Source organism: Mustela erminea, chromosome 9 (assembly GCF_009829155.1).
Source record: "Mustela erminea isolate mMusErm1 chromosome 9, mMusErm1.Pri, whole genome shotgun sequence".
Taxonomy (NCBI): Eukaryota; Metazoa; Chordata; class Mammalia; order Carnivora; family Mustelidae; genus Mustela; species Mustela erminea.
The window spans coordinates 58,937,324-58,962,427 of record NC_045622.1 but is presented as its reverse complement, the minus strand read 5'-3'; the positions used below and the strand labels follow the sequence as shown (position 1 = coordinate 58,962,427).

Here is a 25,104-nt window from a genome sequence, read left to right as displayed (position 1 = left end):
AGCAAATTCTACCATATTCATGTAAAATCAACCATTAGTGTTCAAATGATTTACAAAAATACAAGTAGGAAGAAAGACATCCCAGGCAGCTGAATCATCAGGTCAGGAACAGCTTATAAAATATGCAGTCTGGTCGCAACTGTATACAGGGACCTGTGATCTTTGTAGGATGCTTCAGGTGTACATCACAGCCTTGAAAAATTTAATGTACATGCAAAATAGAGAAATAAATCCTCTAGCTAAATTATTTGCATTAATACAACAAAATTTAAGTGAAAATAAGGACACTCATTGATCTCCTTCAAATTAGCCTGTGGATCAATTCTTAATCTTATTTTCATTCTTCAGGGGTAGCCTTATATCCTTAATCTCATTGTTAACGATATATAACATTTTATTTATTTACCATTCTTCACTTCATTCTGTTTTTCAGTTTAAAAATAGTTGTTCATGCATATGAACACATGTCTCAGTTAAATAAAATGATTTAATTGATTAGTTCTTTTATTTACATATCAAATGAATTCCAATTTCTAATTCTTTTATTTATTTTTCCAGGAACTTGAGTAGTCCTGCATACGTGGTTCCAAAGCACACAACAATAGACCTTCTTATGCACTTGTCTTTTATTTAATATTAAAAATTGTATGATTAAGTTTTAAGTCAGAACTTTTGTCTCTCAACTTTAACTTTCTTAATATTTGGTAATGATATTTTGTTACCCTTTCTGTTTATTATCCAACTGACTTAGACAAATATATACCAATCCCCAAATGGATGTTTTTATTACTCTCAGATAAATTTGAATTGGTGTATACAAAATATAAATTACTTGATATTACAAGACTTTATCCAGTTGAAATAGATAATCAGAAAGGAAATGCTGCTTTATGTTCATTATTTTGACTTCTGTATTATTCACCAATGTATGTTTATTTGTCTATGTAGTTGTTGATCTCACTGTATAAATATTATTATATTCTTTTTTTCATTATATATAATGTGGTATCTCTATATTTTTACTAATTTTTTAGGCCACTATTTTCACACCTACCATTATATGAATATCTTCATGTAAATCATTTTTTCAAAAGATTTTATTTACTTATTTGACAGAGATCACAAGTAGGCAAAGAGCAGGCAGGCAGGCAGTGGGGGAAGATGGATCCCTGCTGAGCAGAGAGCCTAGTGCAGGGCTCCATCCCAGGAACCTGATATCATGAACTGAGTCAAAGGCAGAGACTTAACCCACTGAGCCACCCAGGTGCCTCCATGTAAATCAATTTTTTATATCTTAAGGTTTTCCTCAGCATGGATTTTCAAAAGGGGTATACTGAATCAAAAAATAAAACAATATATACTGAGATACAATATATACTGATATACATTGCCCAACACAAATTTAAAAATAATACTTAAACATTCATTTCTTCAATAATATGACACTGGTCCTTCTGTTAAGTATATATACATATCTCATCTTATTTATTTATTGTAGCGACCATATAAAAACAGAGTAACTAAAACAACAGGGGTGTCTCATAATTTGTCCAAGGTTATACAACCAGTAAGCAGAATAGCCAGAAATTCATGAGTCTTTCTACCATCAGTTCATGTCTAAATGATGTAAGAAATTCTCTCTGGCTATTAATAAATATTATTTCTAAGCCCCTTTTCCCTCAAAAAAAAAAAAAAGCTATTCTCATTTGTTTACCAGTTAGATCATTCTTTCACATAAATGACTATTTATTTTCATTCTTCTGTGAATTGTCTTCTTAAGCTTTTTATACATCAATTATATTTGTTAACTAAATAACACAAAATTAATGGTTTAATCAAAACAGTTAACCCATTTTAAGTTTTTTATAATTTTCTTACTCTGGCCATTATTCTTCAGAAATCAATTTTAGGCAGTAAATTAAACTACTCTTTTCTTTTGCTTATCTGTTCCTTGCAAACATGGAAAAGCATTCTGTTTTCCAGCAATTAACAAGTATTCAGTAGCATCTTCTTTGATTTTTTTTGGGGGGGTGATCTATAAACTTTTTCTTTTCATCTGTCAAGATGCTGTATGTGTGTGTATGTGTGCAAGGAAGAATATAGTATAAAGAACAGTATTATTAGATGTTCATGATTACTAAATTCTATCCTTCATTATCATTTCTCAAATTATCTCTTCTTCAAAAACCTGCAGAAAATACCAGGATCTTACCCTTCCCCTTCTCAACAATGCCTAAATCTCCAGACTCTTAAAAATCTGTCCCTGGTATTTGTCCAGACCAGGGTGAGAACTTCCTGCAGAGAGTTTGAGTTTTCTTTTAAGTTTCAGCTGCCTGCACTGATTTATGTGGATTTCTTTCCTAGTAGAGAAAACTGAATATTTAATGCAGTGTTTGGAACCTGAGGGTTCAAATTTAATTTCCTTATTTTCTAAGGTGTGCCTTGTTCCACGTAACAGCTGAAAGGTTCAGAAGGAACATGGAACCAGGGCCTCCAGGAAAAAGTATAAATACATTTCTCAAGTTCCCAAGTCCAGCAGTTCCTGATCCATAGGTTCTCATCCTGTCCCCTAGGGGACTGACATGTTGTTGACTCCTCTGGATGTTCTTCTCACAAGTCTAATCTGAAATCTCCTCCTGGGACCTTGTATCACAAAGATAGCTTCTCATTAACTTCCCATGGTCTATCCTAACCAAATACAAACACCCCCCTCACCCTCATCCAGAGGGTTTTCTGTCATAATTGCCAAACAATTCTTTACTTCTTAGGGTCTGATGATATCAACTTTCAACATTCTTTTCTCCTTCTTCACCAGTAAACTCTTGTCCTGTCTACCTTGCCCTACTACTTAATCTATGCACCTCTCTCATACATCCAAGATTTTAAGTTTAACCTGTGTCTACAGAGAAAGAACAGTTATTTCTACTCACTATGAGGAGTCTCTTTATGACATTTTGGGCTATTTTTTGAACTCATGTTTCACTCACTCCTGGTGGAGATGGAGAATGAAAGATGGACATAAGTTCCATTAATTAGTTAGTCTGTCTTCTCCCATGCTAGATTCTAGGAATACCTACCAATGTTCTAGGAATACCTACTACCTACCTCAGGTAGGAATACCTACCAGAAGTCCCTACTTCTAGAACCATGCTTTCTCACTACTCTTGGGCCATGTCCATCAGTCCCCATCATGTTCTCTTTCTCAAGCTCCCTGTCCTTAACTCTCTGACTCTGTTTCTGTGACTCTTCTAAGCGACTGAGTCTCTTTATATCTCCTTGTCTCTGTAGTGTGTCTCTCAACTGATTTCTGGTTCCATCTCTCACTGATACTCGCTTTCTCAATCCTGGGGTTTCTGTGCAATGTAGTAAGCACTGATATATCAGCCATGACCTGAAACAGAACATTACCATATTTTTTAGTAAGAATATTGAAGGATCCCCTTTAAATTCATCTCTCCATCTGTATTTCCAGTCTGGTGATTCTCAAGACGCTGGAGGAGTAAGCAGAGCTGAGCTAATGTTTTTAATATTGTTGCAAAGTAAAATGTGCTCCAGATTCCCTCCTCATGATCAAAAACACCCCTTCCTTCCTTTTTTTTTTTTTTTTTTCTTTTGGTCTTCTGAAGCTTACAAAGAACTTGTTGTATTCTAGGTACTGCTTTGTCACCTTACAAATATTTATTTGTCAACCATACGAGGAAATTATTATTCTCATGTAACATATAAGAAAATTGAGGCATGCAGCAATAAACCATTTTGCCCGAAGTCATAGAAATAGGATATAGTGAAGTAGCATTTCAGGACTTGCTAATAGGGCTCCAGACTCTGTGCTCTTCGTCACTATGGTATGCTGTCTCTCCAGTCTGGATAGACAAGGGGAGTCAGGTATGCCTTGCTAGCAGACAAGAATAAAGGAAGAGTTAACGTCAGTGTTCCTGTTAAGTATAAGATTTTACAAAAGCGAGTTCTCTCCAAGGGTGTGAAAGTTTTTCTGACCTTTCTATCTCCCTTTCTGCTTATTTTCATCTTCTTTTTCTATACCCATATCTCCTATGAATAAAACTCCTTTGTATATGTCTATGTATTTACTCCTCTGATTCCCTGACTCATATTTCACAGTCTTTGTCCTTTTTTCTCTCCTGCCGGGCCTTCACTATATTTTCACTTTTTTACCCATTTCCTTTTACTTCTGTCTGCTTCCATCTCTTTGAAGTCTTTTCCTCTTTCTCCCAGATTTCAGTGTTTTGGGTATATCCATTGTTTTCCCATGATGTTCTCTCATTGCTTTGTCCCTTAATCATGCCTTTTTCTTTCTTCTCTTTTAGTGTCTTTCTCATTGTTGTTCTGCTTCTATATATTTCTCTACCTCCCTTGAGGGTTTCTGTACTCACGAAAGATGCTACCTTTGAGTTTTCTTGCTCAACATCACCCATCATCAGGGAAATACAAATCAAAACCACAATGAGATGTTACCTCACACCAATCAGGATGGCTAAAATCAACAATACAGGGAAAAACAGATGTTGGTAAGGATGCATAGAAAGGAGAATCTTCATGTTGATGGAACTGCAAACTGGTGCAGCCACTTGGGAAAACAATATGGAGGTTCCTCAAAATTTAAAAATGGAACTACCCAATAATCCAGCAATTGTACTACTAGGCATTTATTCAAATGATACAAAAGTAGTAATTCCAAGGGATATATGCACCCCAGTGTTTATAGTAGCATTATTTACAATAGCCAAATTACGGAAACTGCCCAACTTTCCATCAATAGGTGAATGGGTAAAGAAGTATATATATATATATATATATATATATACACACATACATACGTGTGTGTGTGTGTATATATATATATCAGATATATATATGCATATACATACATATATCTCAGATATATATATAGATATCTCAGATATATATATGCATATCACATACATATATATATATATCAGATATAAAAAAGAATGAAGTCTTGCCATTCTCAGTGACATGGGTAGAAGTAAAGAGTATTATGCTAAGTGAAATAAGTCAGAGAAATACAGATACCATATGCTTCCACTCATATGTGGAATTTGAGAAATAAAACAAATGAGGCCACAATTGGGAATTTTAATGTCATAGCATTGTGGAATACCTTTTCTGATACCTTTTTTGATATGGTAAGGGCATAATAGTATTAGATTAAGGGGAAGTTTGCTTTCTACAAAACAAATCACTGAATTCTTTTAGGAAAGTAATGTGCATTTTTTTTTTTTATGTTCTGAACAAACAAGAGAGAAAATAGGGGGTTAATCACCTATGATAGTAATTTTAATGTGTTATTAATGTATTCCTGGCCAGAGAGGGAAGTTAATTGCCAACCTTCTCTCTCTTCATGGCTAGCCAAACTCTTTATGTTCTGGCCATTGTATTTTTAATTTTCAGAATATAATGTTGTTTTATATCTCTTGCCTTTGCAAATGCTACCAGTGCTCTATAGTATACTTTTTTTAATATGTCTGTCTTTGCTTATATCCTAAGACAGTCAGCATTTTAAAAAAACCTCTAGAAGTCTCCCCTGCCTTCCACTGCAAAATGACAGATGGTTTGGTCTATAACCTCTTCAGGAATCTTGCAAGGTTATCCTACTAATTATGGTTCATTTGTTTGGCATCTCTTTCCCCAACCTCACTGCATTCTTTGAGAGCAGAAGATATTTTATATTTATCTCCTGGTCACTCGATCCTGTGATACATTTGGTTCTTGTTCAATATTTGTTGGGCAATCTATCTTTGTCACAAAGAGGCTAAAGAAATGTAGGACAGGAACAAAACAAGTAAGAATAATCATGGAAACAAATTCTGTGCTCCAAACATTGGCTTGCTACTAGGCTTGTATTCTTCTTCCTTTTTTTTTAATATTTTGTTTATTTATTTGACAGAGAGTGAGAGAGAGATCACAAGTAGGCAGAGAGGGGGTGGAGAAAAGCAGGTTCCCTGCTGAGCAGAGAGCCTGATGTGGCGCTCAATCCCAGGACCCTGGGATCATGACCTGAGCCGAAGGAAGAGACTTAACCCACTGTGCCACCCAGATGCCCTTAGGCTTGTATTCTTGAAGAAATAATCAATCTCAAAGCGGTCAATGTTAGTTTACAACTAGAAAGCATGAGGAACATATTTAGAGATGTATATGTTACCATAACTAGTGTTTGACTATTGTTTTCTTCTGACAACAAAAAGGCAATTACATTGAAGAAAAGTATTCACTCTATAAACAAACTATCTATATTCCAAATTGTTAAAGGATAAATATAAAATTAAACTGTTTTGCATTCACAACAATACACAGTCATTAGAGAATTTATATTCTTCCACCAAGAGGCATCTAGCAATGTCACCTTACACTGCTTTGTTCTTTTTTCTTGCCTTCACTTTCCCTCATCCCTGTTGCAAGAGGCTTACAGATAGATGCTTTCGGTATATAATAGGTGCCGAGGTTTTCTATTGTTGCCATTCTTTCCTAAACATATACTCTCACAATTCCTTTCTCCATGTTTCTCTTCCTTGCACCTAACTTTCTGTATGTATCATTCCCTCTCTTGTATATTTTTCTCTTAGTTGTAGACTGATAAACTGCAATGTAATCATGGTATGTTTCTGAGCTGCTACTTCTGTGATCACATTTCTGGAGCTCCTGAATTGCTTCTCCTGGGCTGAAGTTATTGCTCAGTTTGGTTTGTCCCTTTCGATTGCCTACAGTAGTTTAATGATAACTGAATCCACAGCAACAAATCTTTGAAATAAAACAGGGAATAACAGGACACTTAGCAGAGGATGCAGGATAATTTCTGGATGCAGCTAATAATAAGGAAAATGTTTAAAAACTTTTAAGAAGTTGATTAAACAGTTATTACATGAAACGTGGAAGACACCACTAATGTCAAACTGATTAATGAATAAAGTGAGAAGTGGGATTTATATATCGCACATCTTTTTTCTCATATATATATATATGAGAAAAGATATATATATATATATATATATATATATATATATCAGTATAAGAGAGAATGAAAACTTGAAAATTTCAGCAATGTATATGGAGCTAGAGAATATTATGCTAAGTTAAATAAGTTAGTTAGAGAAAGGCAAATACCTAATGATTTCACTCACATGTGAAATTTAGGAAAACAAAGAAGCTTAGGGGGAAAAAAGAAAGAGAGAGGCAAACCAGAAAACAGACTCTTAACACTAGAGAACAAATTTATGGTCACCAGAGGGGAGGTGAGTGGGGGGTGGTTGAAACAGATTATGTGAGCTAAGGAGGGTACTCGCTGTGATGAGCTCCGGGGGTGTATAGAATTGCCAGATCACTAAATTGTACACCTGAAACTAATATTACACTGTTTGCTCACTAATTAGATTTAAAATAAAAACTGTCAAAAGTGGGGGGGGGGACAGTATAGGTACACAATTGTTACAATTGCCTTTGTGCCAGGTTTCAGAGTTGCCTTCCTCTATCATTAATCTGATCAGTCCATCTTCCCCTAAGAAAACTCAGAAGTGCACTCCAATGTCCAATTCTTTGTCTGACCTTGCCCTCTCCCTAGTTTGGCTACACACATTTCCAGCCTCTTTCCCACCTCACTCCTCCACTTAAGTCCTTTGTTCTACCAGCTGAGTTTGTTAGCCTCTAAATATTTCATGTGTTTAGAGCTTCATGCTGCATACTCTTTCTTTATAAGATGATTTGAAATGCAAGATTGCTTGATCAACAGGCAGCAGTCACTTGTTTAAAGGATACATATTTCCAAATGATAGTGTAGATTCTTTTCTTTGTGTTAGGTGAGCTTAAGACAGAATATGATAATTTTAATGTTGTAAAATTTGAGCAATACCTATAATTCCTACAGCTTGAAAATGATGTTTTGTTGTTTTGTTTTCTTTTAATCCTTCCTACCTAGTGTACCCAAATTAATCCTCAAATTTTCGGTCAGGGATTAACAGTAACTCAGGTCACAGTGGGGTCCCAGTGATGACAGTATGCTTGGCCTCCTCTCTCTGGCTGCACAGATCCCATGTCAGCGATATTCAATATGTACTGACAAACACTGAATGAATGAAAAATTTATAACCTCATCTTGCAGGGCTGTGTCTTCAAATTAAATAAAATTTATGCAAAAAAAAAACCCTTAAAAGATGATTTTAAAACTATGAGCTCATAGATACCATTTTTGTTAGAATCATAAGGTTGCTTTCTTGTTTATCAAGAGGGAAATGTAAAGCAAGGATTTCAATTTAACCAGAAGTATGCAGGGTTAGTATAGGCTGTGGAGAAAGACTGATGGAGGCCACCATTTTTTCCTCTGTTGCCTACCTCAAGCTCAGTAGACACGTATATCCACACCCAGAAGCAACTTATATTATCACATAAGGGGACAACTATGACAACAGCAAACCACATCACTCAATATCTAGGTCAATGTTCTTTTCTTGGAGTTTCTTGCTGTGACCTGCACCTATCAACAAGTTGATCCTCATGGTTGGCAGGATCGTGAATTTCCACCTATGCATTCACATGTATTGCACTTGTTAGAAAATTGGACTTCTGGCATTTATGCTAAGCACTGGGGAAGCACACAGACTCATAATACAGACCTGGCTTGCTTGAGTTAATCAAAAGGGACTGACACCTGTGACTATCAGGAAACTTACCAGCAAGTGGGGAGGCACATCATTGTACCACACATCACAATAAAGAGGAACTAGAGGTGGCACACAGTTACTAGAGTTGTGCTGATGTATAAACACACTGATATATGCTGACTCACATAATCTAGCCATCCTTGATGTTTTCCCAGGGGCCCAGAAACTTCTGAAGAGTCCAGCTTAACAGGATGTACTCAGAAGAAAAAGAAAATTCCACACAGGTGAACCTTTAGAAGGGACCAGAGACCATGGGAGTATCAGAATTAGTCATTTGTGGAGAACACTCTGAAGCCTCCTCTGCTCCTTCTGGTATGATTATGGTCACCCCACCCATGATCCCAGAGTGCCAAGTGAATAATAGAGCAGTTTCAGATTATGTAACTAAGCCTTTCTGTGTCAGCCTCCTCCACTAGATTTACATCCTGAAAGTTACAGGGTTTTTCTTCTACAAGTTGAGAACATTCTGAAATTTTAATTGTCATTGAGCAACTTCAAGATCAAAGGGTTTTAAATGGAGATACAGATAGAATTCACTATGGTGTTTTATAAAAATGCAGATGTCTAGGTCCTATTCAAGACTCACTGAATCTCTTTACTTGATGTTCTTGGTGTATGTTTGATATTTGCTTGTTACATTGTATATATTATTTCTCGTGACTACTGTGAGTCGAGGTACTTTCCTCAGAAAAAATTCTATTTATCAATTTTTATACAAAAATGTAATATCTACTGTCCTTGAGCATCTGCTTTATCATTATTTGAGAGATGATTATCAAGAAACTCATTTCTTGAAGAAGAAAGAGAGAGGGGAGCAGAAGGTATACTGGAGAGAATATTGGGGAGAATTTCCCCAATATAGCAAAGGGAACGAACATCAAAATTCAGGAGGTTCAGAGAACGCCCCTCAAAATGAATAAGAATAGGCCCACACCACGTCACCTAATAGTAAAATTCACAAGCCTTAGTGACAAAGAGAAAATCCTGAAAGCAGCCAGGGAAAAGAAGTCTGTAACATACAATGGTAAAAATATTAGATTGGCAGCTGACTTATCCACAGAGACCTGGCAGACCAGAAAGAGCTGGCATGATATTTTCAGAGCACTAAACGAGAAAAACATGCAGCCAAGAATACTATATCCAGCTAGGCTATCATTGAAAATAGAAGGAGAGATAAAAAGCTTCCAGGACAAACAAAAACTGAAAGAATTTGCAAACACCAAACCAGCTCTACAGGAAATCTTGAAAGGGGTCCTCTAAGCAAAGAGAGAGCCTACAAGTGGTAGATCAGAAAGGAACAGAGACCATATACAGTAACAGTCACCTTACAGGCAATACAATGGCACTAAATTCATATCTGTCAATAGTTACCCTGAATGTTAATGAGCTAAATGCCCCAATTAAAAGACACAGGGTGGGCGCCTGGGTGGCTCAGTGAGTTAAGCCGCTGCCTTCAGCTCAGGTCATGACCTCAGGGTCCTGGGATCGAGTCCCGCATCGGGCTCTCTTCTCAGCGGGGAGCCTGCTTCCCTTCCTCTCTCTGCCTGCCTCTCTGCCTACTTGTGATCTCTCTCTGTCAAATAAATAAATAAAATCTTTAAAAAAAAAAAGACACAGGGTATCAGAATGGATAAAAAAACAAAACCCATCTATATGTTGCCTCCAAGAAACTCATTTTAAGCCCGAAGACACCACCAGATTTAAAGTGAGGGGGTGGAAAAGAATTTACCATGATAATGGACATCAGAAGGAAGCAGGAGTGGCAATCCTTATATCAGATCAATTAGATTTTAAGCCAAAGACTGTAATAAGAGATGACGAAGGACACTACATCATACTCAAAGGGTCTGTCCAACAAGAAGATCTAACAATTTTAAATATCTAGCCCCCAACGTGGGAGCAGCCAACTATATAAACCAATTAATAACAAAATCAAAGAAACACATCAACAATAATACAATAATAGTAGGGGACTTTAACACTCCCCTCACTGAAATGGACAGATCATCCAAGCAAAAGATCAACAAGGAAATAAAGGCCTTAAACGACACACTGGACCAGATGGACATCACAGATATATTCAGAACATTTCATCCCAAAGCAACAGAATACACATTCTTCTCTAGTGCACATGGAACATTCTCCAGAATAGATCACATCCTCGGTCCTAAATCAGGTCTCAACCAGTACCAGAAGATTGGGATCATTCCCTGCATATTTTCAGACCACAATGATCTGAAGCTAGAACTCAACCACAAGAGGAAGTATGGAAAGAACCCAAATACATGGAGACTAAGCAGCATCCTTCTAAAGAATGAATGGCTCAACCAGGAAATTAAAGAATAATTGAAAAAAATCATGGAAACAAATGATAATGAAAATACAACGGTTCAAAATCTGTGGGACACAACAAAGGCAGTCCTGAGAGGAAAATATATAGCGGTACAAGCCTTTCTCAAGAAACAAAAAAGGTCTCAGGTACACAACCTAACCCTACACCTAAAGGAGCTGGAGAAAGAACAAGAAAGAAACCCTAAGCCCAGCAAGAGAAGAGAAATCATAAAGATCAGAGCAGAAATCAATGAAATAGAGACCAAAAAAACAATAGAACAAATCAACGAAACTAGGAGCTGGTTCTTTGAAAGAATTAATAAAATTGATAAACCCCTGGCCAGACTTATCAAAAAGAAAAGAGAAAGGACCCAAATAAATAAAATCATGAATGAAAGAGGAGAGATCACAACTAACACCAAAGAAATACAAACTATTATAAGAACATATTATGAGCAACTCTACGCCAACAAATTTGACAATCTGGAAGAAATGGATGCATTCCTAGAAACATATAAACTACCGCAACTGAACCAGGAAGAAATAGAAAGCCTGAACAGACCCATAACCAGTAAGGAGATTGAAACAGTCATTAAAAATCTCCAAACAAACAAAAGCCCAGAGCCATACGGCTTCCCGGGGGAATTCTACCAAACATTTAAAGAAGAACTAATTCCTATTCTCCTGAAACTGTTCCAAAAAATAGAAATGGAAGGGAAACTTCCAAACTCATTTTATGAGGCCAGCATCACCTTGATCCCAAAACCAAACAAGGATCCCATCAGAAAAGAGAGCTATAGACCAATATCCTTGATGAACACAGATGTGAAAATACTCACCAAAATACTAGCCAATAGGATTCAACAGTACATTAAAAGGATTATTCACCACGACCAAGTGGGATTTATTCCAGGGCTGCAAGGTTGGTTCAACATCCACAAATCAGTCAATGTGATACAACACATCAAGAAAAGAAAGAACAGGAACTATATGATACTCTCAATAGATGCTGAAAAAGCATTTGACAAAGTACAGCATCAATATCATCAAAGCCATCTATGAAAAACCCACCACAAATATCATTCTCAATGGAGAAAAACTGAAAGCTTTTCGGCTAAGGTCAGGAACACAGCAGGGATGTCCATTATCACCACTGCTATTCAACATAGTACTAGAAGTCCTAGCCTCAGCAATCAAACAACAAAAGGAAATTAAAGGCATCCTAATAGGCAAAGAAGAAGTCAAATTATCACTCTTCGAAGATGACATGATACTATATGTGGAAAACCCAAAAGACTCCACTCCAAAACTGCTAGAACTTGTAAAGGAATTCAGTAAAGTGTCAGGATATAAAATCAATGCACAGAAATCAGTTGCATTTCTCTACATCAACAACATCACAGAAGAAAGAGAAATTAAGGAGTCAATCCCATTTACAATTGCACCCCAAACCATAAGATACCTAGGAATAAACCTAACCAAAGAGGCTAAGAATCTATACTCAGAAATGTATGAAGTACTCATGAAAGAAATTGAGGAAGACATAAAGAAATGGAAAAATGTTCCATGCTCCTGGATTGGAAGAATAAATATTGTGAAAAAGTCTATGCTACCTAGAGCAATCAACACATTTAATGCAATCCCTATCAAATGCCATCAATTTTTTTCAAAGAAATGAACAAATAATTCTAAAATTTATATGGAACCAGAAAAGACCTTGAATAGCCAAAGGGATATTAAAAAGAAAGCCAAAGTTGGTGGCATCACAATTCCGGACTTCAAGCTCTATTACAAAGCTGTCATCATCAAGACAGCATGGTACTGGCATAAAAACAGACACATAGATCAATGGGACAGAATAGAGAGCCCAGAAATAGACCCCCAACTCTATGGTCCACTAATCTTCGACAAAGTAGGAAAGAATGTCCAATGGAAAAAAGACAGCCTCTTCAATAAATGGTGTTGGGAAAATTGGACAGCCACATGCAGAATGAAACTGGATGATTTAATTATACCACATGTGAAAATAGACTCACAATGGATGAAGGACCTCAATGTGAGAAAGGAATCCATCAAAATCCTTGAGGGGAACACAGGCAGCAACCTCTTCGATCTCAGCCGCAGCAACATCTTCCTAGGAACATCGCCAAAGGCAAGGGAAGCAAGGGCAAAAATGAACTATTGGGATTTCATCAAGATCAAAAGCTTTTGCACAGCAAAGGAAACAGTGAACAAAACCAAAAGACAACTGACAAAATGGGAGAAGATATTTGCAAACGACATATCAGATAAAGGACTAGTGTCCAAAATCTATAAAGAACTTAGCAAATTTAACACCCAAAGAACAAATAATCCAATCAAGAAATGGGCAGAGGACATGAACAGACATTTCGGCAAGAAGACATCCAGATGACCAACAGACACATGAAAAAGTGCTCCATATCACTCAGCATCAGGGAAATACAAATCAAAAGCACAATGAGATATCACCTCACACCAGTCAGAATGGCTAAAATCAACAAGTCAGGAAATGACAGATGCTGGCAAGGATGCGGAGAAAGGGGAACCCTTCTCCACTGTTGGTGGGAATGCAAGCTGGAGCAACCACTCTGGAAAACAGCATGGAGGTTCCTCAAAATGTTGAAAATAGAACTGCCTTATGACCCAGCAATTGCACTACTGGGTATTTACCCTAAAGATACAAACGTAGTGATCCGAAGGGGAACATGCATCCGAATGTTTATAGCAGCAATGTCCACAATAGCCAAACTATGGAAAGAACCTAGATGTCCATCAACAGATGAATGGATAAAGAAGAGGGTGGTATATATACACAATGGAATACTATACAGCCATCAAAAGAAATGAAACCTTTCCATTTGCGACAACATGGATGGAACTAGAGCGTATCATGCTTAGCAAAATAAGTCAAGCGGATAAAGACAACTATCATATGATCTCCCTGATATGAGGAAGTGGTGATGCAACACGGGGGCTTATGTGGGTAGGAGAAGAATAAATGAAACAAGATGGGATTGGGAGGTAGACAAACCATAAGTGACTCTTAATCTTACAAAAGAAACTGAGGGTTGCCGGGGGTGGGGGGGGGAGGGTGGCTGGGAGAAGCAGGGTGGGGTTATGGACATTGGGGAGGGTATGTGCTTTGGTGAGTGCTGTGAAGTGTGTAAACCTGGCGATTCACAGACCTCTACCCCTGGGGATAAAAATATATGTTTATAAAAAATAAAAAATTTAAAAAATAAATAAATAAATAAATACTCATTTCTTGTAATGACTTAATTACATTGAAGTGAGGTGAGACATGTCTGACAAAGCAATGGATAATGGCCAAGCTGACGATGGGCACTGTACAGATGTGTGAAACACAAGTGTTGAGGGCCTTGAGTTGCTCCTTTTGGGATGCAATTACCAGCACAGTCTTGAGGATCAGAATGTCAGACACAGTAATGAGCATAAAGTATACCATAAGGCAGAGTACTCCAAAAAAAAAAAAAACATAGAAGACATCAATTTGGTTGTCAGAGAAGGCCAACTACATGACATCCTGGTGGAGACAGTAGGAATGGCTTTTTCTACAAACTTCTCAGAGAGAAGGGTAAGGGAAGAACCATGAGGAAATGCCTGAAAACTAATGTCATTCCTATTTTTGCAACTCTGACAGGAGTCAGGATGGAACTGTATATCAGAGTGCTCTGGGTGGCTAGAAAGTGGTTAAATGACATGATCAGGAGCACTGAGGACTCAACTACTATGAATCCATGGGTGAAGAATTCCTGAGCAATGCAGGCATTGGAAGAAATTTCAGGAGCATCGAATAAGAAGATCCTCCCCATGGTGGGTAGAGAAGAGAAGGTCAAGCCCAGGTCAGACAAGGCCAACATGGAAAGGAAGTAGTACATGGGCTCATGCAAGGAGGGCTTTGTCATGATAACAAGAAGGATGGTGCAGTTTCCCAAAATAGCAAAAAGATACATGCTTCAGATGGGGATAGAGATCCAGATGTGTGCATATTCCTGCCCTGGCATCCCAACCAGGAAGAAGGTGGTGATTTCAACATATGCTATGTTGAAATACATTTAGAGGGCTCTACAATGAGAGAGATAGATGCTGAGTTAGTAAAATATGAGGATCTGAAAATATCACAGAAAAACAGCAGTTTTTGAAGAGCTTCTTTCAGCTCTTTTGACAGAACAAAGCATTTATGTGGCTGCCATGCAGTGAAAAATACATGCCACTTTGAACTAGACTTTTCAGATATCCTAGCTTAGAAAAATTACTGCTGGCCATATTTTCCTTATAAAGAAACTGGATCTTTATTTTGCATTCAAGATTTTATTTATTTATTTGACAGAGATCACAAGTAGGCAGAGAGGCAGGCAGAGAGAGAGAGGAGGAAGCAGGCTCCCCACTGAGCAAAGAGCCCAATGCGGGTCTTGATCCCAGGACCCTGGGATCATGACCTGAGCCGAAGGTAGAGGCTTTAACCCACTGAGCCACCCAGGCACCCCTTTATTTTGCATTCAGATATAGGTCTGAATTCATTTTTTTTGTAGTGTTTTAATAACCAGTCGTCAATCCCATCCCTTTTTTAGTTTTTTAAACAAAAACTTGACAAGTTTTTGTTTAAATTCTAGTTAGTTAACATATAGTGTAATATGAGGTTCGATAGCAAAATTGAGTGATTCATTGCTTACATACAACACCTGACAGTCATCACAACCAGTTCCCTTGAGTTGTCTATTGTTTTGTTTTCATGTCCTAGATCTACTATTGGGTAGAATATATGATTCCCAAAGTGACACTTATTAAAGGCAAAGGGATTTCATACTCTTTTTCTTCCTAACCCTTCCCACAAATGTATATAGCCTTCTCAAAATTAAACTCTCCTTAATTCTGTTTCTTGCCATCTGAAAATTGGTTATTTAAACCTTCTTTAAAAATCATTACTATTTCAAATCATGTATATATTTGTCAGGGAAGTCCTTGTAGAGATTACTGACAGAGTATACCTCATTTCTTTCAGCCTGGAATTTGTGGAACACTTTTGTAGTGTTGCCAGAAGAATAATAACCTGGTGCGGTCAATATTGCAATTTAGGAGGATTTAAATACTATTGAAGGCTGATCCTCCAAAAAGTAAACAGTCTTTTTAACTAGTCTCTGAAAGGAAAATTCTTGCTAGAGGTATGACTTTTGGAGGCTTCTCCCTGCTCTATATGAAGTTCTGTGCTGTTGATTACCAAAAAATTAAAAATAAAATACAAATTTTAAAAAATTAAAATATAAGTGAAAACTAAAAAGAAGGATATCTGGGTACTCACCAGAGAGTGGATATTTTGGAGAGCATCTTTGAGAGTAACTGAAGGCTTTCAGTATAAAATCGCAGAAGTCATTGAATTTGACTTACAGAAAGTCTTCTCCTCATATAGGAGGGCTTCTCCCTTTTTATTTCCCCAGTCACCAGCTCTAGGGGCATTGAACTCTCTGGCGATTGCAACCAGGCTGCATCTGTTCTGAAAATAAGCATATAAACACATGCAGATGCAGGAAATCCAGAGAAAGTTAATACCAAGGACATGTAATAAGCACCTAGACCATGAATTAGGAACTGTTTTCATTAGAAAGAGGACCTTAGTAACCAGGTATGGAAGAGACATGGTAGTGGTAAATGCTGAGCAAAATCTCTGAGACTTCTGTTTGATATTTGGCTCAGATATTCCTCTGCCCGTCAGAGTCAAAGCAGAGATGCTGGGAGTTGAGTTTGTGTCTTTAAAAAAAGTGATGCAAGACAAACACCCTATGATGTGTATTTTAGCCTAGACTTCACTCAAGTTGGATTCATCCTTCCAGATAGTCCTGGATCACTAATTAAATATCCCTGTAAACCAATATATACAAATTAGACATCATTTTCTCCTTTCCTAAATCTGCCTCTTCTTAGGGACTCATCATAAAAATACACTTTGATGCTCAATTTTCACAAACCAAAAATCTGAACCCTTTAATCTCTTCTTTCCCACCTTTGTCCTTTTTTTTCCCCCACTTATTTGTTTTATTTCTTAATTTCCACATATAAGTGAAACCAAATGGTATTTGTCTTCCTTTGACTTATTTTGCTTAGCATCATACTCTCTAGATCCACTCATGTCATTGCAAATGGCAAGATTTCATTCATTTTTATGGCTGAGTAATATTTGATTGTATGAATATACCACATCTTCCTTATTCACTCATCAATGGACAAGAGTAAGTTAGTTTTATCTTTCTGAAGATCCAGTTTCTTTAAAAGATGTTATTTATTTTTGAGAGAGAGAGAGAACACAAGCGGTGGGGAGGGGCAGAGGGAGAAGCAGTTACCAGGCTGAGTAGGGAGCCTGATATGGGACTCTCAATCCCAGGACCCTGGGTCATGATCTGAGCCAAAGGCAGTCACTTAACTGACTGAACCACTCAGGTGCCCAAGAATAAGTTGTTTTTTTGTTTTTTTGTTTTTTTTTTAAAGATTTTATTTATTTATTTGACAGAGAGAGAAATCACAAGTAGGCAGAGAGTCAGGCAGAGAGAGAGAGAGAAGCAGGCTCCCGCTGAGCAAATAGCCCGATGCGGGGCTCGATCCCAGGACACTGAGATCAGGACCTGAGCCGAAGGCAGCGGCTTAATCCACTGAGCCACCCAGGCGCCCCGAATAAGTTGGTTTTAAAAAGCCAGCCAGCAATATACAAAACTGAGATCCTACACACTTGAAAAAATAATTTGTATTAATACAAAATACCATTTATGTCAGTCAGGGTGTTTAATCAGTAAAATCAAATATGTAAAAATAAATACAATAACTTTATTTATTTATTTATTTATTTATTTATTTATTTATTTATTTGACAGAGATCACAAGCAGGCAGAGAGAGGGGAGTAAGCAGGCTCCCTGCCAAGCAGAGAGCCAGAGGTAGGGCTGGATCCCAGTATCCTGGGATCATGACCTGAGCCAAAGGCAGAGGCTTTAACCCACTGAGCCACCCAGGCACCCCAATACAATAACTATTTTAAGATAGCTACACGGATAAATTCAAAACCTTGCACAAAATTTCAAGAAGATATTTGTAAGTAGAGAGATCAGACTCATTAGTTAGAAAACGGTGTCGCTAACAATTCTTCACAAAGTAACGTTGGCTCTGCGAAATCCTAATCAAGCCCTAATAGCTTTTATTGTAGATACTGACAAGGCGATTGTAAACTTTGTGTGGAAAAGCAAAAGATCTACACTATGCAAGATTAGAAAAACGTTGTTGGATCTCACTAACTCTAAAGCTACATTTATTTAGGGGTGTGGTATTGACACAATGTTGGAGGAATTCATCAGGAGGCTCTGACTGTCAACTGATCCATTAGCTGGGCCTGGATAATTGGAGGGTCCTCACCCCCTCCCAATCTTCAGAATGTACATTCTGTGCACCATTCCCACAGTGGGAGCCCTGAAATGTTCAAGGACATAGCCTCGAGAAAGCACGGTGTTATTGAGACCATCTGGATGGTGTACATGACTGACCCCCACTAAAGCCTCTGTATAAACTTTTTAAGATTCTGGAGGCAGGTGTGGACATTTACTCATTTTAGGACTTCCCAAGACAAATCTCATATATGTTTCCATGCTTACTAAACCTGCTACCTACAAATGTGGAGGGCTCTGCCTCTTTCTTTGGTCTCTGCTTGCCCTCCCTGTATGGGGGTCCTTTTCAGATTTTACCTGAGAAATTCCTGAGGTTGCAAACCAACACACAATAAGGAACAGAATGACAGTGAAAAAATTCAAAAGGGAAAAATCTTTTCAATAAATGAAGCAATTCATATACAAAAATAAATGAATGAATAGTGAGATTTATCATAAATTAATTTCAGCTAGGTCATAGACCTAAGCATTAAACATAAAAGGAAAAAATGTAGAAGAAAAATTACTAAAAAAATTCATGACTTTGGAATAATTGAGGTTCTAAAAAGATTAGCCCGGAAGTAATAATAATCACTTATAATTAAGAAAAGGGAAGAACTTCTGGCACTGAACAACACTTTTAAGAACACCAAAAGACAGACCACTCATGAGGAATAAATAAAGATTACACATATCTGACAATAAATAAAGATCACACATACCTGACAAAGTATGTATAAAGGACTCCTAGAAATTAGTAAGTAATGTAAAAAAAAAAAAAGTGTACTTGAACTCTCACATTTTAATTTGCACTTAGGAAAATAAAAATTAATATCATAATGCAATACCATAAAATAAATACTACAGCTGCAACAAGAAAACACATCTCTAAGATTATCTATAGGAATTTTATTTATAACAGTTAAAATTTGGAAACGACTCTAATATCCATCAATGAGATAATAGGTTAAATACAATTTTGTATTCTGATTTAATTGGTCTGTGATATTACATAATATCCAGACTTTTAAAAGCTCCCAAGTGATTCTAATGCCTTGTCAAGATTGAAAGGAAGACTTTTGTTGGCTCTTACATAGGTGCTGTCAGTTAAGATGATATATATCAGCATACTTGTCTGTCTTCTTAAAGGTAGCATTCCAAAGATGACTTACCATTTCCATGATGAATTGCATTCTCTAAGTACACTAATTCCTAATTCTTGTATAAAAGTATAATGGATGTATTTTCTAAGAACTCCCAATCAAACTCTTAAAGGCCTCTATTTGAGTTCATATCTTATGTATCCTTTAATAATTTTTTTATTGAATCATGGTTTTTATATTTTTTCTCAATAATGTCATTGTGCTCTTTGGCAGGTCTAGTAGACAACTACTGGTTTTATTTTGTTTTCCTTTATTTAATTTGTTTTGTTCTATTTTTTCCAAGTAACATTTCTCCAACCTCCCTAGGAAAAGAAATATCTTCCTTTGTGTATTCCAGTCACTGTAATCTAGTAGTGCCATAACCCAGTTTTGCAAATCACAATGAGTTCATATCCAAAGGTATTATGACCAGCTCTGGTTTAAGAATGTCAAGTAATTCGTATTTTTTAGCCTTTTTCTTAAGTCTCTAAGCGAAGTTCATGTTGAAAGTCCACTCTCTTTTGTTAATAGAGATGTAAGAAGTGTCCCCACTACCTATCACTCCAACCTCTGACCATTTATTCAACATGTAGGGGCTTTCACTCGGAATAGTGATTGAAGCAAAGTAGAAAGGTGAAGAGAACAAGAGTGGGTGATGCTAAAAGTAACTTCCAGAATTTAAGAATGATGAAGCTCCCCAGGTTCCTGTGACTTCTATTTCCTATCTGTGAGTCATTGCAATGTCTCACCTAAGAATGTTGTGTTGCTTAGGATACTGTAATGTAGCACCATCTCTAGCATGGAGTGTTTAATCTTACTAACACTTGCTAATCTTACTAACACAGGGTTCTAATTTCCAGGGTTTAGTGTGGATTAAATAGTCGTGCTTATCAGAAGTGAGACTAAATTCAGTTAATTTTTAGTGAGGGCCCGCCTAGATCTTATCTACATACATGAGATTACTCCACTTATTTTAGGATTGCTGACTATATTTATGCTTTATTTGTGCTTGCTTTTAGTTTAATTTTTTCTTTTTTCTTTAAGACTTTTTATTTACTCATTTGACAGAGAGAGATCACAAGTAGTCAGAGAGGCAGGCAGAGAGAGAGGAGGAAGCAGGCTCCCCACTGAGCAGAGAGCCCGATACAGGACTCGATCCCAGGACCCTGAGATCATGACCTGAGCCGAAGGCAGAGGCTTAACCCACTGAGCCACCCAGGTGCCCCACTTTTAGTTGAATTTCTATCCAAGTAATTAGTTTGTAGAAGTGAACTTCATATTAATGGAGATTTGCAGACATACTTTAATGGGTTCTTTGGCGTTCTTATCATGCATTATATTTGTGTCTTCACAATGTGCTAGGATTGCTATGCTTTCAACAAACATATGATAAACAATTCATATGTTCCAGGTACTTTGCTAGACACTGAACACAAAGATGGAAATTTAAACATTCTACTTCAATCACATACACAGGGATGGAGGATCTAGACAATTAAGAAATAATACTACTGCTTAGGTATGTAACTGGGGAAAAAAAGAATACTATACAAACTTTCAAGGAGCAGCTCACCCAATATGTATACTAAAGGGGGAGATTTATTAAATATATTGCAGAGAACTTAAAATATAAATTAATGACATATTGCTCATCTGCTACTGTATTTACGTTTAGTACATGTTTCACAGTACTTGAGACAGGAGCATTTTTATGATTTATTTGAATTTCTGTAGAAACATACACACAAACATACATATATCAGTCCCCAACACACAAACATACATACATACACAAAAACACACAAATACATATACAAATGCACACAAACTAGGGGATGTTTAGGGGATGCTGATGCTGTGTGTATGTGTGTGTGTGTGTGTGTGTGTGTGTGTGTGTGGTGTGTGTGATTAATCTTTCAATTCATTTCAGTTAGAGCTGATCATGCCCGAGTTAGAGTTATGTTTGCTTTTTTCCCAAATGGACACACTAATTTTCTTTTCTTTTTTTTAGAATACTAAATTGAAAAATTTATATACTCAAATTAAGAAGGTACTTCTGTAGCTATTGTTGACATAGTCATATATAGCTAGTTGTGAAGAGAGGTAAAGGAATAAAGGAGGCAGAAAATGTAGTGGTCAACATATTACAACCCAAGACATGTTGGATATTGTTGCTGCTAAATGAAATCAATACTTTGAAACTTGATGAGCCTGCTGAGTATATGAAATATGTATTTTTGTCAATCTCTATCACTTCACTGTCATTCCTGTACCCCTACATTTGCTCAAACATTGCCAAGTGAGCTGAGCATTCATTGCAGCTCAAGTTTCTCATCAACCTTGTCTCTCACATAATTTCATGAGAATCAGATTTCTAATCTGCTGACTCTTCAGAGAGTACACAATAGGATTCATTAGAGGGGGAACCAGAAGGAAAGTATCAGCTATGATGACCCTAACAACTGGAGAAATACTTTTGGCAAAGCGGTGAATAATAGCCAAGGTGATGATTGGCACATAGAAGATCAGCACAGCAGAAATATGGGAAATGCAAGTGTTGAGGACCTTGACGCAGCCCTTGTGTGAGGCAATGCCCAGAACAATTTTCAAGATGAACAGGTAAGACACAGAAATGCATACCAAGTCTAACATATCTGTTAGAGCTACAAGCAGTCCATAGATGACATTTACCCTGTTGTCCGAACAGGCAAGCTTCATGACATCCTGGTGGAGGCAATAGGAGTGGGATAGAAGGTTTTTCCTACAGAATTTCAGCCTCTTTAGAATAAAGGGGAAGGGGAAAACCAGTAAGAGACTTTTTATGGCAAATACAAGAACAATTTTAAAGACTCTGACACTGGTCAGGATGGAGGTGTATCTGAGAGGACTGTAGATGGCTATCAAGTGATCGATGGACATGACAAAAAGTACTGATGACTCCATAGCTGAGAATCCATGAATGAAGAACTCCTGGGCAAAGCAGGCATCAGGAGAGATTCCAGTGGCATTGAACAAGAAGATTCTCAGCATGGTTGGAAGGGAGGAGATGGACAACCCCAGGTCAGAAAAGGCCAGCAAGGAGAGAAAATAATACATAGGCTCGTGCAGAGAGGTCTCTGTTTTTATGAAAAAGAGGATGGTGCAGTTCCCCAGGATGGCAAGGAGATACATGAAGCAAATGGGGACGGAGACCCAAATGTGAGCATGCTCCACCCCTGGGATCCCAATGAGGAAGAAGGTAGAGATTTCCCCTTCAGAGGTGTTAAAGACTGACATTGCAGGAAAGTGAGATGAGGTTGTGGGTCTCAGAAGAGTCTTCTTGCTATGGCAAAAAGTAGTTTGCTTAAATGCATATTTGCATAACCATTTGGGTCAATGGAAATCTTGTAATTCTACCTATTCTTCAATAATTCTTAGGATGAAAATAAAACATTTTGTAAAGTATAACGTGTAAGTAATGTAAGTAACATGTAAGTAAGATACAGGAACATGAATATATACCTATCCCTCATATATTCATCAGTAGATGGATATAAATATTCAAAATGTTTCCCCTAGACTCAGCACATAAGAAGGAAACAAAATTTGTCAGACTCTATTTCTTACAGCGTATTTTGTTAGGATAATGACTCTCAATGAATTTGGAAATGATATGCATTAACATAGGTTCAGATCAAGAACATCACACTATAGATGCATGTGCAGTTATTTGATATTTAACCTTTAAGAAACTGTATTGTTTTTAAAAATGGTGGTAGGACAATTGCATATTCACAAGCAAAAGAATGAATTTAGACACTACCTCACACTATATACAAATTATTTCAAAATATGAGACTTAAATAGAAGAGCTATTATAGTAAACCCATTTGAAGAAAACAAATGAGTAAACCTTTGTGAATTTCAGTTAGAAAACGTTTTTGTATGGCACAAAAAGTATAAACAAAAAAATACATAAATTGGACTTGATCATACTTTTTCTTAAGTTTGTGATCCCAAGTACACCATTGAGAAACTCAACAGACAACCCACAGAATAAGAGAATGTATTAGCAAATCCTATATCTAAATGTGTATCTAGAATTTAGAAACAATCTTTATAACTCAAAAATGCAGACATAAGTGATCTTCCACATCATTTGTCATTGGGAAAATGCACATCAAAACCACACAGATAGCATCCCACACCTTTAGGCTAGCTAAAATTTAAAAATAATAATAATATGTTTCGGCAAGGGTTTGGAGATGTTTTATCTTTGTACATTGCTGATGGAATTGTAAAATGGTATGCCAACTTTGTAAAAGGGATTGGAAAGTTACGGTAGAACCACAGTTAATATTTTAGATTTGTTGGTTATTTTTATCATCTAGGAGCTGAACATAATGCTTTCCATAATGAGACCACAAACTGGAAGTTTAAAATCCACACTGATTGTAAAATTCACCCTATGATATGATAAGGGTGTAAGAATTTTAGATTAAGAGAAATGTTGCTAAGAAAGTAATTTAGTTCTTTCTATGTAGTGAACAAAAAAGAGAAAATGCTGGACGAAACATTTTTAATAGTGATCACAGGCTAGAGGAGGCTATTAATTACCAGTCTCCTGGCTTTCTATGGCTAACTCTCCTCTTCATGTCCCAGTCAACGTCTTTCAATTTCCAGAATACTATGCTATTTCAAGTATTTTGCTTTTATGTATCATAAAAACACTCTTATTTTCCTTTCCTGCCTTTGTCCAAATCCTTAATTAGATATCATGTCCTTTAGAATACTTTCCTGAAACATTTCTTCACCTTACTTACAAAATACTGTGAAACAAACTGAAGGTTTGGGAGGGGAGAGGGGAGGGGGTGTTGAGTGAGCCTGGTGGTGGGTATTACGGAGGGCACATATTGCATGGAGCACTGGGTATGGTGCATAAACAATGAATTTTGGAACACTGAAAAAAATTTAATTTAATTAAAAAAAACAAAATAGAATATGCTTTTTTTATGAACTTTTGCGAGTTTAGGAGTATTTATTTGACATTTATTTCACATCTGTTCCTCCCACTTCACTGATCTGTTTGTGGTCAGGGTATATTTCATGTTTATCTTGATGTTCCTTGAAGCTTTCACCCATTTGATTATCAATAAATATTTGTTGGATAAATACACAGCATCATTTTAAACTAGAGGCTAAAGGAATGAAGGACTGAAGTGGAATATGTAAGGATAACTGCTATGCATGGGTGCCTGCCTCATGGCGGCACCCACCCCATACTCCAACCTTGGCTTGCCATCCAGCCTGTATTTCTGTGGGAATCTTGGAAAGTCAATGTTAGTTACAAGTGGAAAAACATGAGGACTAAAAGAAAACATTTAAGTAAAAGAGATACATTTTAATATAACTGGTGCCTGGCTACCACTTTGTGCTGGCATGAAAGCAGTATTATTGAAGATAACTTGTTGACATTATTTAAAGTAGCTGTAAATATTCCAAAGTGTTAAAAGGTACAT

The 25,104-nt window shown here is 36.9% G+C and overlaps 1 protein-coding gene and 1 pseudogene across 1 annotated transcript; both read right to left on the bottom strand.

Annotated features, from left to right (window-relative positions):
- Positions 1-97: 97 nt before the first annotated feature.
- LOC116599765 lies at positions 98-15,118 on the bottom strand (annotated as a pseudogene).
- A 6,822-nt stretch (positions 15,119-21,940) lies between these two features.
- LOC116599764 (olfactory receptor 51A4-like) lies at positions 21,941-22,882 on the bottom strand. The gene has a single exon (XM_032359741.1). It carries the CDS (start codon positions 22,880-22,882, stop codon positions 21,941-21,943), a length of 942 nt encoding a protein of 313 aa, XP_032215632.1.
- Between the last annotated feature and the right edge of the window lie 2,222 nt (positions 22,883-25,104).